This window comes from Balaenoptera musculus, chromosome 1 (genome assembly GCF_009873245.2).
Source record: "Balaenoptera musculus isolate JJ_BM4_2016_0621 chromosome 1, mBalMus1.pri.v3, whole genome shotgun sequence".
NCBI classification, from domain to species: domain Eukaryota; kingdom Metazoa; phylum Chordata; class Mammalia; order Artiodactyla; family Balaenopteridae; genus Balaenoptera; species Balaenoptera musculus.
In genome coordinates this window covers 149,823,181-149,838,427 of record NC_045785.1, presented here as the reverse complement: position 1 = coordinate 149,838,427, position 15,247 = coordinate 149,823,181, and the positions used below count along the sequence as shown (strand labels likewise).

Below are 15,247 nucleotides of genomic sequence, written 5' to 3'. Positions count from 1 at the left end.
AAACAACAAAGAGCTAGGGCTGGCATGAACAATATGATTCATTTTCTACATAAAACCACTCTGTCAAGACTGGAAGAGGTACCTGTTTTCTCTAATGCACAGAAATCAACAGAGAGAATAAAGAAGACGAAGGAACAGGAATATTTTATAAACAAAAGAATAAGATAAAACTCCAGAAACAGACCTTAATGAAAGGGATATAAGTGATTTACCTGGAAAAGAGTTAAAAATAACGATCATAAAGATGCTCGCTGAGATCAGGAGAACAATGCATGAACAAAGTGAGAATCTCAACAAAGAAATAGAAAATATATGAAAGAACAAAACAAAAATCACAGAGTTGAAGAATACAATAACTGATATGAAAAATTCAACAGTGTGTTTCGACATCAGGCTAGATCAAGCAGAAGAAAGGATCAGTAAACTAAAAGCAATTCATGCAATGATTAAAGAGAAAAAAGAATGGGAAAGAACAAAGAAAAATTAAGGGATCTGTGGAACACCATCAAGTGGATCAATATTCACATTATAGGGGTCCCAGAAAGGAAAAAGTGGGAGAAAGGGACAGAAAGCTTATTCAAAGAAATGATAGCTGAAAACTTCCCTAACCTGGGGAAGAAAACAGACATCCAGATCCATGGATCCCAGAGAGTTCCAGTTAGATTAATCCAAAGAGACTTATACCAAAATACATCATAACTGAATGGTCAAAAGTTAAAGACAAGGAGAAACACTTAAAAGCAGAAAGAGAAAAGCAATGTATTATGTATAAGGGAACCCTCGTAAGACTAGCAGCAGATTTTTCAGCAGAAACTTTGCAGGCCAGAAAGGAGTGGCATGATATATTCAATGGCTGATCAAGAATATTGTGTCCAGCAAAGTTGTCCTTGAGAATTTAAGGAGAAATGAAAAGTTTTCCAGATAAGTAAAAGTGGAAGAAATTCATCACCACAAGAACAGCCTTATAAGAAATGTTAAAGGGACTTTCTCAACCTGAAATAAAAGGGTGCAAATTAGTAATAGAAAAACATATAAAGGTATCAATCTCACTGGAAAAGATAAATATGTAATTAAATTCAGAATACTCTAATGTTGTAATGGTGGTGGATAAATCACTTATAAATCTAGTATGAAGGTTAAAAGATAAAAGTAGTATAAATAACTATAACTACAATAATTTGTTAATGGATATAAAAAAGGTGTGAATTGTGATATCAAAAACAAAACATATGGGTGGGAGAGTGTGAAAATATAGAGCCTTAGTACATGCTCAATCTTAAACTGTTATGAGTTTAAAATAGGCTATTATAAATACAAGATGTTTTATACAAGCCTTGTGGTAACCACAGCACAAATACCTATAACAGGTGTACAAAAGGTAAAGAGAAAGAAATCTAAGCATAACACCACAGAAAGCCATCAAATCACCAAGGAAGAGATACAGAGAAGAAAGGCACAAAGGAATTACAAAACAGTCAGAAAATAATTAAAATGACAATAGTAAGTCCATACTTAACAATAATTACTTTAAATGTAAATTGACTAAATTCTTCAATCAAAAGACATAGAGTGTCTGAATGGGGAAAAGAAAAGAGCCAACTCTATGCTGCCTACAAGAGACTCATATCAGCTTTAAGGGCACATACACAGTGAAGGAAATGAATGAAAAAAATATATTCCATGCAAATGGAAACTAAAAGAAAGCAGGGGTAGCTATACTTATATTAGACAAAAAATATTTTTAGTCAGAGACTGTAAAAAGAGACAGATGGTCAATATATAATGATAAAGAGGTGAATCCAACAAGAGAACATAATATTTGTAAATATTTATGTCCCTAACATAGGAGCACCAGAATATATAAAGCAAAGATTAACAGAGCTGAAGGGAGAAACAAACAATACAGTAATGGTAGGGGATTTCAAAACTGCACTTTCAGCAGTGTATAAATCATCCAGACAGAAAATCAGCAAAGAAACATTATACTTAAATGACGTTAGACCTGATGGACTCAACGGAAATTTATATTACATTCCATGTAACAGCAGCAGAATACACTTTCTTCTCAAGATGGAACATCTCCCAGGATAGATCATATGTAGGCCAAGAACAAGTTAATAAATTTAAGAAGATTGAATTGATATCAAACATCTTTTCTGACCACAAAGACATGAAACCAGAAATCAATTACAAGAAGAAAAACTGAAAATTCCATAAGTATGTGGAAATTAAACATGCTACTGAACAACCAGTGGGTCAAAGAAAAAATCAAAATGGAAATTAAAAAATATCTTGAGGCAAATGAAAATGGAAATAAAAATACCAAAACTTATAGGATGCAGTAAGTGCAGTTCTGAGAGGGAAGTTCATAGTGATAAATGCCTATATCAAGAAGAAAGATCTCAAATAAACAATCTAACCTACACATCAACGAATTAGAAAAAGAACAAACACAGCTCAAAGTCAGCAGAAGGAAGGCAATAATAAATATCAGAAAGGAAATAAATAAAAGAGAGACAAAACAAAAAACTAGAAAAGATCATTGAAACCAATAACTGTTTTTTGAAAAGATTAAAAAAATTGATAAGCCTTTAGCCAGGCTCATAAAGAAAATAGAGAGGACCCAAATAAATAAAATAAGAAATGAAAGTGGAGAAATAACAACAAATACCACAGAGATACAAATATCATAAGAGAATACTACAAAGAGTTATATGCCAACAAATTGGACAACTTAGAAGTTGACACATTTTTAGAAACATACAACCTTCCAAAATTGAATCAGGAAGAAACAGAAAATCTGAACATGCCAATCACTAGTGGTGAAATTGAATTTGTAATTTAAAATAACTTCCAGCAGACGGCTTCACAGGGGAATGCTACCAAATATATAAATACCTACCCTCCTCAAAATATTCCAAAAATTGCAGAGGACAGGGCACTCCCAAGTTCATTCTATGAGGTCACCATGACCCTGATACCAAAACCAGACAAAGACACCACAAAAAAGAAAATTACAGGCAATATCTTTGATGAATATAGATGCAAAAATCTCAGCAAAATATTAGCAAACCGAACTCAACAATATATAAAAAGGATCATACACCATTATCAAGTGGGATTTATTTCAGGGATGCAAGGATGCTTCAATATTCATAAATCAGTCAATGTGATACACCACATTTACACAAGGAAGAATAATCACATTATCACCACAATAGATGCAGAAAAAGCATCTGACAAAATTTAACTTCCATTCATGACAAAAACTCTCATCAAAGTTGGTATAGAGGTATATATCTCATATATGTTGGCATATATTTCAACATAATAAAGGTCATTTATGGCAAACCCACAGCTAACTTCATACTCAATTGTGAAATTGAAAGTTTTTCCTCTAAAATCGGGAACAAGACAAGGATGCCCACTCTTGCCACTCTTATTTAAACATATTATTTGTTTAGCAACAGCTACAGCAATCAGACAAGAAAAAGAAATAAAAGGCATCCAAATTGGAAGGGAAAAAGTAAAACTGTCACTATTTGCAGATGACATGATACTTTATATAGAAAACTCTAACATCTCCACCAAAAACTATTAGCGCTAATAAATGAATTTGGTAGAGTTTCAGAATACAAGATTTATATACAGAAATTTGTTGCTTTTCTATATACTATTAATGAACTATCAGAAAAAATAAGGAAACAATCCCATTTACAATTGCAAGAAAAAGAATAAAATAGCCAGGAATAATCTTAACCAAGGAGGAGGAAGACTCATACTCTAAGAACTATAAAACATTCATGAAGAAATTTGAAAATGATACAAGGAAATGGAAAGATGTCCCATGTTCTTGGATTAAAAGAATTAATATTGTTAAAATGTCCATGCTACCCAGAGTAATCTACAGATTGAATGTAATCCCTATCAAAATACCCATGGCATTTTTCACAGAACTAGAAAAAAAATCTTAAAAAAAAATTATATGCCAAATCTTGAGAAAAAAGAACAAAGCTGGAGGTCTCATGCTCCCTGACTTCAGACTATACTAAAAAGCTACAGTAATCAAAACTGCATGGTACTGGCACTAAAACAGACACATAGGTCAGTGGAACAGAATACAGAGTCCAGAAATAAACCCACACACATATGGTCAATTAATCTACAACAAAGGAAGCAAGAATATACAATGGGGAAAAGACAGTCTTTTCAATAAGTGTGTTGGGAAAATTGGACAGCTACCTATAAAACAATGAGAATAGAACATTTCCTGACCCCATATACGAAATATACTCCAAGTAGATTAAACACCTAAATGTAAGACCTAAAACCATAAAACTAGAAGAAAACATAGGCAGAACACTCTTTGACATAAATTGGAGTGATATGTTTTTTGGATCTGTCTCCTAAGACAAAAGAAATAAAAGCAAAAATAAACAAATGAGACCTAATTAAACCTTTTGCACAGCAAAAAAAAAAAAAAAAAAATCAACAAAATGAAAGGACAGCCTACTGAATGGGATAAAATATTTGCAAATAATATGACCAATAAGAAGTTAATATCCAAAATATATAAACAACTTATACAACACGATATTAAAAAAAAAAAACCCAATCACAAAATGGGCAGAAGACCTGAATAGACATTTTGCCAAAGAAGATGTACAGATGGCCAACAGGCACATGATAAGATGCTTAACATCACTAATCATCAGAGAAATGCACATCAAAACCACAATGAGAAATCACCTCACACCTGTCAAAAAATCTACAAGTAACAAAGGTTGGCAATTATGTGGAGAAAAGGGAACCCTAGTAAACTGTTGAGATTGTAAATTGGTGCAGCCACTGTGGAAAACAGTATGGAGATTCCTCAAAAAACTAAAAATAGAATTGCCATATGATCTAGCAATTCCACTGTTGGGTATCAATGTGAAGAAAATGAACACACTAATTAAAAAAGATACATGCACCCCAATGTTCATAGCAGCATTATTTACAATAGCCAAGATATGGAAGTGCCTATCAACAGATTAATGGATATCATTTCAAACATTTAATGCCATAAATTTCTCTATACATGCTGCTCTAGTTCCATCCTACAAATTTTTGTATATTATGCTTTTATTATCATTCAGTTTGAAAATTTTAAATTTCTCTTGAGATTTTTTTCTTTGACACATGGGTTATTTATAAGTATTTTTTTATAGGTATCTAAACATTTGGAGATTTTCTGGGTATCTAATATTTATTGATTTCCAGTTTAATTTCATTGTGATCAGAGAATATATTTTATAAGGTATCAATTATTTGACTTTTTTGAGACCTACTTTATGGATCAACATGTGGTTTATTTTGGCAAGTGGTACATGTGTGCTGAAAAAAAAGAATTGATTCATTGCAGTTGGGTTATTTAGCAGTTGTTTGGTGTTGTGTTCTTTGTTTTCACTTTTGTGCTTTTCATTAAATGCATGCACATTTAGAATGTTTGTTTTCCTGATGATTGTTTCTTTTAATATTATGTATTGTCCCTCTTATGCGCTTGTAAAATTCTTTGCCTTGAAATCTACTTTGTCTGATATTAATGTAGACATGCCAGTTTTCTTGTGGTTACTGTTTGCATGTTATAACTTTTCAATTATTTTACCTATCTTTGTCTTTATAATGCATTTCTTGCAGAAAACATATGGATTTGCAATAAACTGATTTTCTAAGAAAAAATAACAGATGAATGGATAAAGAAGCTGAGTAATATGCCATGGAATATTACTCAACCATAAAGAAGAATGAAATTCAGTCATTTGCAGCAATGTGGATGGACCTAGAGGGTATTATGCTTAGTGAAATAAGTCACACAGAGAAAGACAATTACTCAATGTTATCACTTATATGTGGAATCTAAAAAATGAAACTAATGTATATAACAAAACAGAAACAGACTCATACATATACAGAACAAACTAGTGGTTACCAGTGGGGAGAGGGTGGAGGGGGAGGGGTGAGATAGGGGTATGGGATTAAGAGACACAAACTATCACGTACAAAATAAATAACATACGAGGATACATTGTATAGCACAGGAAAATGTAGCCATTATTTTGTAATAACTTTAAACGGAATATAATCTATAAAAATATTGAATCACTATGCCATACACCTGAAACTAATATAATATTGTAAATCAACTATACTTCAATAAAAATAAAATAGAATAAAGTAAAATGAAAAATAACTATACAAGACACACAAAAATGCAAAGATATTCTGTGCTCATGAATAAGAAGACTTAATATTGCTACAATATCCATACTACCAAAAGTGATCCACAGATTCAATGCAATCCTAATTAAAATTCCAATGGTAGTTTCAACATAAATAGCAAAAATAATCCTAACATTCGTATGAAGCCACAAAATACCCCTAATAGCCAAAGCAATCTTGAGAAAGAAAAACAAAGCTGGAGGCATCACACTTCCTAATTTCAAACTATAAAGAGAAAAATTCAGCTTTTTTCTTTCCTGTGTAGGGAAAAACCCAGTTCTTCCCAACTATGTTTTTCTTTCCTGTGTGTCTCCTTTACTTTTAATAGAACACTCCTTCTGACACTTCTGGTGACCAAATGTGTGGAGGATTTTCCTCACATCAAGCAATTCTCTGCAACACCTGCTGAGGTCCTACACTACAATTCTGACACTACCTACACAGAGATTGCATTAGATCTCACAGGTTAGGGGCTCAGTACCACAAAACTGCCCCCTCACCTCAATTCAGATGCCAGTCAGAAGCCCAGTTTATTTCCTGTGGCCGTGACCAACCGACTATAGATTGGAGGTTACAAAGACCCCCTCCTTGAGTTTGATCAATTTTCTAGAGCAGCTCACAAAACTAAGGGAAACACTGCCTTACATTTACCAGTTTATTAAAGGATATAATAGAAGATACAGATAAACAGCCAGATGAAGAGATACATAGGGCAAGGTCTGGGAAGGTCCCAAGTGCAGGAGCTTCTGTCCACATGGAGTTGGAGTGTGTCACCCTCCTGGTGTGGATGTGTTCACCAGCCTAGAAGCTCTCTAAGGCCATGCTATTGGGATTTTATTAAGGCTTCCTCATGTAGCTATGGTTAATTATTAACTCCATGTCCATCCTCTCTGTAGGATGCGAGGGGAGGCAAAACTTCCAAGCTTCTAATCATGGCTTGGTCTTTCTGGTGACCAGCCTCAATCCGGAGCCCACCCAGAGTCATCTCAAGGGAACAAAAGATGTTCCTCGTGCTCTTATCATGGGAATTTACTAGGGTTTTATGAGTCCTGTGTCAGGGATGGGGTCAAAGACAAATATCAGAACAAGAGATCTTCCTAGTACTCTTAACAGTTAGACAATTTCAAGGGTTTTAGGAGGTCTGTGCCAAGAACAGGGGGCAGAGACCAACATATATATTTTATAGTATCTCCTATGAACTATATTACAAAGCTATAAAAATCAAAACAGTACAGTATTTGCATAAAAACAAACACATAGAGTAATGGAATATAATAGAGCACTCAGAAATATACCCACACATATATGCTTAATTAATTTACAACAAAGGAGCCAAGAATGTACAATGGGGAGAGGACAGTCTCTTCAATAAAGGTTGTTGGTAAAACTGAACAGCCACATGCAAAAGAATGAAACTGAACCCCTATCTTACACCATACACAAAAATCAACTCAAAATGGATTAAAGACGTGAACATAAGACCTGAAACAATTAAAGTCCTAGAAGAAAGCATAGGGGCTCAGCTCCTTGACATTGGTCTTGGCAATTTTTTTTTTTTATTTGACACCAAAAGCAAAGGCAACATAAGCAAAAATAAACAACTATGACCACATCAAACTAAAAAGCTTCTGCATAGCAAACATGAAAAAATGCTCAATATCATTAACTGTCAAAGAAATGCAAACCAAAACCAAAATGAGGTATCACCTCACACCTGTTAGAATGGTTATTATCAAAAAAGATAAGGGAAAGCAAATATTGGAGAGGATGTGGATAAAAAGGAACTCATATAAATTATAAACTGGTGCACCTACTATGGAAAAAGAGTAGTTCCTCAAAAAATGAAAAATAGAACTGCTATATAATACAGCAATTTCACTTCTGGGTATATATCAGAAGGAAAAGAATCACTATCTTGAAGAGATGGATAAATGAATAAGGAAAATGTGCCATATATATATATATATATATATTCAGCCATAAAAAAGAATGAATCTTGCCATTTTTGATACCATGGATGAACTTTGAAGGCATTATACTAAGTGAAACAAGTCAAGCAGGGAGAGACAAATACTGTATGATCTCATTTATATGTGGAATCTAAAAAAACTGAACTCATAAAAACAGAACAGACTGGTGGTTGCCAGAGGTGGGGGGTGGGAATCGGAGGAAATGGGTGAAAGTGATTAAAAGGCACAAACTTCCAGTTATAAGATAACTAAGTTCTGGGTATACAATGTACAGCAGAATGACTATAGTTAACAATACTGTATTGTATATTTGAAAGTTGCTGAGAGAATAGATCTTAAAAGTTATTATAAGAAAAAAATTGTAACTATGTGAGGAGATGGATGTTAACTAAACTTACTGCCCTAGTCATTTGTAATATGTACATATATCAAATCATTATGTTGTATACCTTAAACTAATACAATGTTGTATATCAACTATATCTCAATAAAACTGGAAAGAATTAAAATAAATATATCAGTTACCCAAAAAAATTAATCTCATCCATAAACACCCTTACAGAAACTCTCAGAATAATTTTTGACCATATATCTGGGCACTCATTGCCCAGTCAACTTGACATAAAATTAACCATCACAGTATCCAACAGGATATTGTGGAAGTAATACAGTGTGAGTCCTGAGAATAGGTTTTAAATGACACTGCGGCTTCTGCCTTTCTCTCTTGTTCTACAGGAAGCCAGCTGCCATGTCACAAGACACTCAAATAGTCTTAGGGCAAGGTCCTCCTGGTGAGGATATCCGGCCTCCAGTCCACAACCATGACAGTGAGTCATCTTAGACTTGGATCCTCCAGTCCCAGTCAAACTTTCAGATGACTGCAATTCTGGCCAATGTCTGCACTGCAACCTCCTGAAAGATCCCAAGCCAGAACCACCTTGCTTAGCTGCTTTTAAATTCCTGACATCCAGAAACTGTATGAGATAATACATGTTTATTCTTGCTTTAAATTAATAAGTTTAGGGTAATTTGTTCCTATGTAATAGATAACTGATTTAAAAGTCATTCTACAAAAATAATTGCTGTGTACTCTTCAAAAATGTCAAGGTCAGGAAAACAGAAAAGACTTAGGATCTTTACCAGATTAAATGAGAAAAAGGACAATCAAGTGCAATGCATGATCCTAGAATGATCCTGGGCCAGACAAAAAAGGGGGGGGGGGGAGGGTGTGTTCGTGTGTGTGCACGTGCGGGCACCCACCCGCCCGCACGTGTTTGCTATAATAAGAAATATTAGCTGATTGGAGAAATCTGTACAATCTGTCCCTTATGTAATATGTTAATTTCCTCTTTTTGATCATTGTACTGAAATTGTGTAAGACTATGCTTTTGTTTTTAGGAAATACATACTAAAGTATTTAGAGGGGTATCATGCTTGTAACTCATCTCAAAGAGTTCCAAAGTAAAAAATTATATAATTATACTTATATACACATATAAAGTATATGTGTATATATCTAGATCTCTCTCTATATAGCTATACTATAGCTATTTATCTAGAAATAGAGATGGAGAATGATAAAGAAAATACAGTAAAATGTTAACATTTGGAGAATCTGAGTGATGGGTGTATAGAGATTCTTTGTATTATTTTTGCAACTTTTCTGTAGTAATTACTTCAAAATAAAAAGAAAAGAACAGCAGAGCTGGTTACTGTTCCTAAGTTTCCTTTGTAAATAAACGGTTTTCAAACGGAGGGTTAATAACTTTTGAAATGAATTTAGCGAATCCAAACCAGAATTTTCAAGAGAGAGAGTGGAGGGGAGTGAAGGGGAAAGGAGGGAATGGGAGGAAAGGGGAGGAGAGGAAAGGAGAGGAGATGATAATAGAATAGAACAGAATAGAATAGAATGGGAGCGAGCGTTGTAGATTAGTAAAGCCAGTACTATTTTGTTTCAGTTCTCCAGAGAGACAAAAGTGGATGCACTGGGTGGCGTGGTCAAAAACGTTGGAAAGCCACTGCACTGACGAGTAGAATCTGAGCCAAAGACTGAATCAGAGTTCTTCCGCCCACCCGCCCCCGGCCAACCCCTCGCCCCCTCTGCAGCCCTCACCGCGTGGTCCCGCCCCCAGCAGCCAGCAGGTGTGCGCTCAAGCTAGCATGTGGTGCCAGACACTACTTAAGGGCCCACCTTCCCCTGCTTGCAGCTGCCTCCTTCTCCAGCCCTGTCATTCCGGAGCTGCCGGAGGCTCGCGGGTCTCAGACGCATCCAGCCGCTGGGGCTGCAGCCTTGGCATGGGCGCCGCGGGTCCGCTCTGGGTTTTCTTGGCTCTCGCCGTGCCAGGGGTCCTCGGTGAGCTGGGAATGGGAGCACGGAGGTAGGGACGCGTCTGGGGCCGGGACGGCCTCTGTGCCGCGATGCAAAGGAGACAGTCAAAAGTTAGAAGGCGGGGCAGTCTTGCATGCCTCGCTCGCTTTGGGGGACCCCGAGATCTCTTGGTCCTGAATGTCCTTGCTCGCTCCTCCTGGGCTGGGACCACCAGAATTGCAGGCTGCATCAGAGACGCACTATGTGATCTGCCCAGTGTGGCTTGTGGCGTGGCGTGCCCGCTCTGTGCTCTCCGGGCTCCCCGCCCCCGGGACTCAGCATGTGCTCAGCGCTCTGGGTCTGGAGGTCTGCGAGCTCTAACGCCCGGACACATATCTGAAACCTACTCGTGCTGAGTGCATGCGACTCGGTTGCATGCTCCGCTAGGCGCGGGAGTTTCTGCGCACACTGAACTCCCTCCTGCCTGGTAAAAGCAGCACAGCCTCCTGCTGCCTTCCCAGAATAAGAATAATGTCTGATCCCCAGGCGTGGTTCTAAACGATAAACATCTGGAGTTATTTAGAAAAGTTGATACGTGAATAAAAATTGCAGTTCTTTGTGTTATTTACCTTCTGTAATGGCAAGGGCTCCAGAAGGTGTCATTAAACGTTTATTATAATTTTCTTCCTCCAGATTGGCTTAATTTTAAAGAAGAATTGTAATTTTTTAAGATTGGAGTCTCTGGGTGATAAGATAGGTATAACTTTTTAATAATTTTCAGAGTACATTGGATTCCCAGTTTATTAAGAAGTTTACTGTATACAGACCTCAATACCTGCGTGACTTTTGGCAAGTCATTTCGCTCCCTAGCCTCAGTTTCTTCATCGGTAAAATGAAACTAGAGATAGGCAGCCCTACACTTACTCGGCTGCCCTGAATATCAGATGAAATTAGGCAAATGAAAGTTAGATGTTGGATGTTACTACTAGATGCCAGTAATAAGACGACTGTCTGGACCTGTTTTGATGGAGTCAGCATTTAAGCTTGACCACTCCCAGCTTGTTAAGGGATAGTGCATACGTTTGTTCTATCACAGTTCACTTTGTCTGCTTCCTGACATTCAACTTTATCCTGACCCTTAACTGAACATTTCCCCAAACCATTATCTTCATCTCTCTCTCTCCTACATATTAACTCTTTGAACAAACGCACTTTCACAGCATTCTCTAACACCTCCCGTGTGTCACAGTTCCTGACCTGACTTCTTGCCAGCATTCCATTCCTTTTTCTAAATTTCAGAGAGGATATTATCAATTGAAAATCAACTTCTTTTCCAGCCCTGTCAATTCATTGTACCCTACAAGGATGCCAGAGCATCCCCTTCCAGTACCAGAGCAGGACCATCCTTTCGGTCATTTAACTCCAGACGCACGAAAGGCCAGGTCTACCTTTCTGTCGACTGTCACAGCTAACGTGCTTCTGTTGTTTGTCTTATTCTTACACCAATATTTTAATCATATTCATTATGATTACCTTTGTAACAACCTCCTCTCTTACAGGTTATTCTGATACTAGTCTTTAACTTTTCCAATGGTGAAAACCAAAATTTAAAAACTTTTTTTTTTCATTATTCCACTCCCTTGCTCAAAAATCTAAAAGGGCTTCCTACTGCCTGTGGAATTAAAAAAAAAAATCTGTCTTCAGCCTTTCAAGCCTTTGGTAATTGGATCTCACCTAAGCATGCCCCTCCTGATTCCCCACTGCTTCCTATCACAAATGCACCGCTCATCTTCTTGCCTGACCGACACCCCAAGGTCCTTTGCTCATGCTATACCCACGCCCCCTCCTGACTTTTGCAGGATGGTTTGATTTGCATATATTGTGGAATGATTACCATAGTAAGTTTAGTTAACATCCATCACCTCATATAGATACAATACAAAGAAAAGAAAATTTTTCTCCTTGTGATGAGAACTCTTAGGATCTACTCTATTAACAATTTTCCTACGTATCGTAAAACCATGTTAACTATAGTCATCATGTTGGACATTGCATCACTAATACTTATTTTTCTTATAACTGGAAGTTTGAATCTTTTGACCACCTTCCTCCAATTCTCTCTCCTCCCACTCCCTGCCTCCAATAACCACAAATCTGATCTCTTTTTTCTGAATTTTGTCTTTTTGTTTTTAGATTCCACGTAAAAGTGAGATCATACATTACTTGTATGTCTCTGTGTGACTTATTTCACTTAGTATAATGCCTTCAAGGTCCATCCATGTTGTTGCAAGTGGTAGGATTCCCTTGTTTTTTTAATGGCTGAATAATATTCCATTGTATATATTCATCCACAACTTCTTTATCCATTCATCTATTGATGGACACCTAGGCTGTTTCCATGAGTTGGCTATGTTTCCATTTGTAAATAATGTCACTATGAACATGGGGGTGTAGTTATCTTTTCAAGTTAGTATTTTCATTTCCTTTGTATATATCCCCAGAAGTGGAATTGCTGGATCATATGGTAGTTCTATTGTTAATTTTTTGATGAATCGTGGTGCCTTTTTAAAATACAGGTTTCTGGGTTCCATCTCACCTTCCAGAGATTCATATGTTTGCGGGGGGTGGGGGGTGGCCCAGGAAGCTGAGATTTAACAAGCACTCTGGAAAATTCTGAAGCAAGTATCTTAAAGAGCAAATTTCCTTCTCAGAGTGTTTTCATTTTTCTCCTTTTATCTATTTGCATAAACCAATTCAAATTTCCTGCGCTGTTAAATTTCACTCTTGCCTTGACTGACTGCCTCACCTTAACCAACACTAAGAAAATAAAATCATTAAGTAGGAATTCCCTTATTTTCCAATCATCTACCTCCATCTGAGATCAGATTTATTCTCTCCTCTGGTTAAAACATGCCAAGGGCTACCCATCACATTAGGACAAAATCCATGCTCCTTAACCTCAACTCCAGGCCTCTGCTTCTCTGAAGTTCTCTGTACTCCTCCCTCACTGACTCTTCTCCAGCCACACTGGCCTTCTTTCTATTCCTTAAACGGAGTCATGTTTGTTTAACTATGCACTAGGTGTTCCTCTCTTAAAATGCTCTTCTATGGGTCATCCCTTACCTGTCTCCTCAACATTCAGGTCTCAGCTCCACTGACACTTTTCTGTGATGCTCTGACTCTTACCTGAAGTAGTCTATACCCCAGGTCACTCTCTATCACATAACCATGTTTTATTTTCCACAAAGCACCTATCATCATATAAAACCTTCTTATTTATTTACTTGTTTGTTCCCTCACTGGTATACAAGTGCCATGAGATCAAGGCCTTTATCTGTCTTTATTGCCTGATGAATCTCAGTACATGGTATTACCATCAACCAAGAGCTCAAGTCAAAAGCCTAGAAGCCATTACTGAATCCTCCCATTCCCTTAGCCCCACATTTAAGTACAACAGAGTCACCCACTTCTCACTGTCTCCTTGTGCTCAAGCTTCATTTTTTTGGTCTAAGCTACTATAATACCTTCCAGACTACACTCCCTACTTCTGAAAGTAAAAGTCCAGTCCATTCGCCATCCAATTGCTAGACTATTTTTTTAAAAAGTTAAATCAGGCCATGTGACTCTCTTGCTTGAACTCTCCAGTGACTCCTACCCAGAATAACACGGGGACATCCTCCTGTGGACTAAGAAGCCCTGTGTAATCCTTCCTTCTGGGCTTTTTAACTCGATTCCATTTCACTCTGATCACTAAGTTCCAGCCACACTTGCATTTCGTTTATCCCTAAAGCATAGTAAATCCATCCCTACTGTTAGGCTTCTGCCTAACATGCTTTTACCCAGCACTTTACCTGTCTGGCTGGCACCTTCTTATCCTTCAGTCATAACTCAAATGTCTCCTCTTCATAAGCCTTCTTTAACCATCATAACTGAAGTCATATGCCATCCTGTCCCCTCCTTTTTCCAGTGCATTACATTTTGATACATCACTCTGTTTATTTCCTTTACTTACGATTTATTTATTTATTGGTATTTATTTATGGTCTCTCTCCCTCTATTGGAATATAAATTCCATGAATGTGAGAGCCTTGTGTCTAATGTTCACTGATGCATATTCTGTGCTTAAGACAGTATCTTGGTTGATATGCACACCCATCATTCAAAAATGATCAGATAGCCAGGAAACCCAGAGTTATGTTATGTGATCATAATAATTCTCATTATCAATAATAATTTTTCCTTCTACCTGCTGTCTGACCTAAATTTCAGGGTTATTTTGATCATCTTGTATATTTGTTCTTCATTCATTTCAAATGGATTTCTAAGCCAGTCCAGGTAAATCCCCTTAGACACAGATAAAGAGTTAAATGTATTTCTGTTCTCTAGAAAGGCCTTTGCCTAGTTAGTTTTAATATGGTTCAAGGGATGTGTATGTCAATGTTTTGTCACTATATTCTATTTTATATCCAGTCATGATCTACACTGATGTTTACTCCTGATTTTAAAAAGATGTGAAGAGAAAAAAAAAATGTGAAGAGGGTCCAATGACCCTTAAGAGAATTAATGTTACTTAATGGTTCATAGGCTAACTTTCCCTTTTCTGATATGAAAGAGAACACGATTGCTGGAAATTCTGTCCTGTGACCTGGGATTTTGGCAAAATCATTACTAATAAGAGCTGGCGTTCCCCCAAGAGACAGGTGTCCCT

At 36.8% G+C, this 15,247-nt stretch overlaps 1 protein-coding gene across 6 annotated transcripts in view; it reads left to right on the top strand.

The window, feature by feature from the left end:
* Positions 1-10,442: 10,442 nt before the first annotated feature.
* Positions 10,443-15,247, top strand: part of CR2 (complement C3d receptor 2) — a 34,252-nt gene continuing 29,447 nt past the window's right edge. For 4 of the 6 annotated variants that reach the window (XM_036832107.1, XM_036832106.1, XM_036832089.1 and 1 more), the window contains exon 1: positions 10,443-10,584. In XM_036832107.1, the coding sequence (XP_036688002.1) occupies positions 10,527-10,584 (58 nt within the window). In that variant the 5' untranslated portion in view covers positions 10,443-10,526. The remainder of the gene's footprint in view (positions 10,585-15,247) is intronic. The other 2 variants (XM_036832079.1, XM_036832082.1) reach the window with 1 other exon arrangement.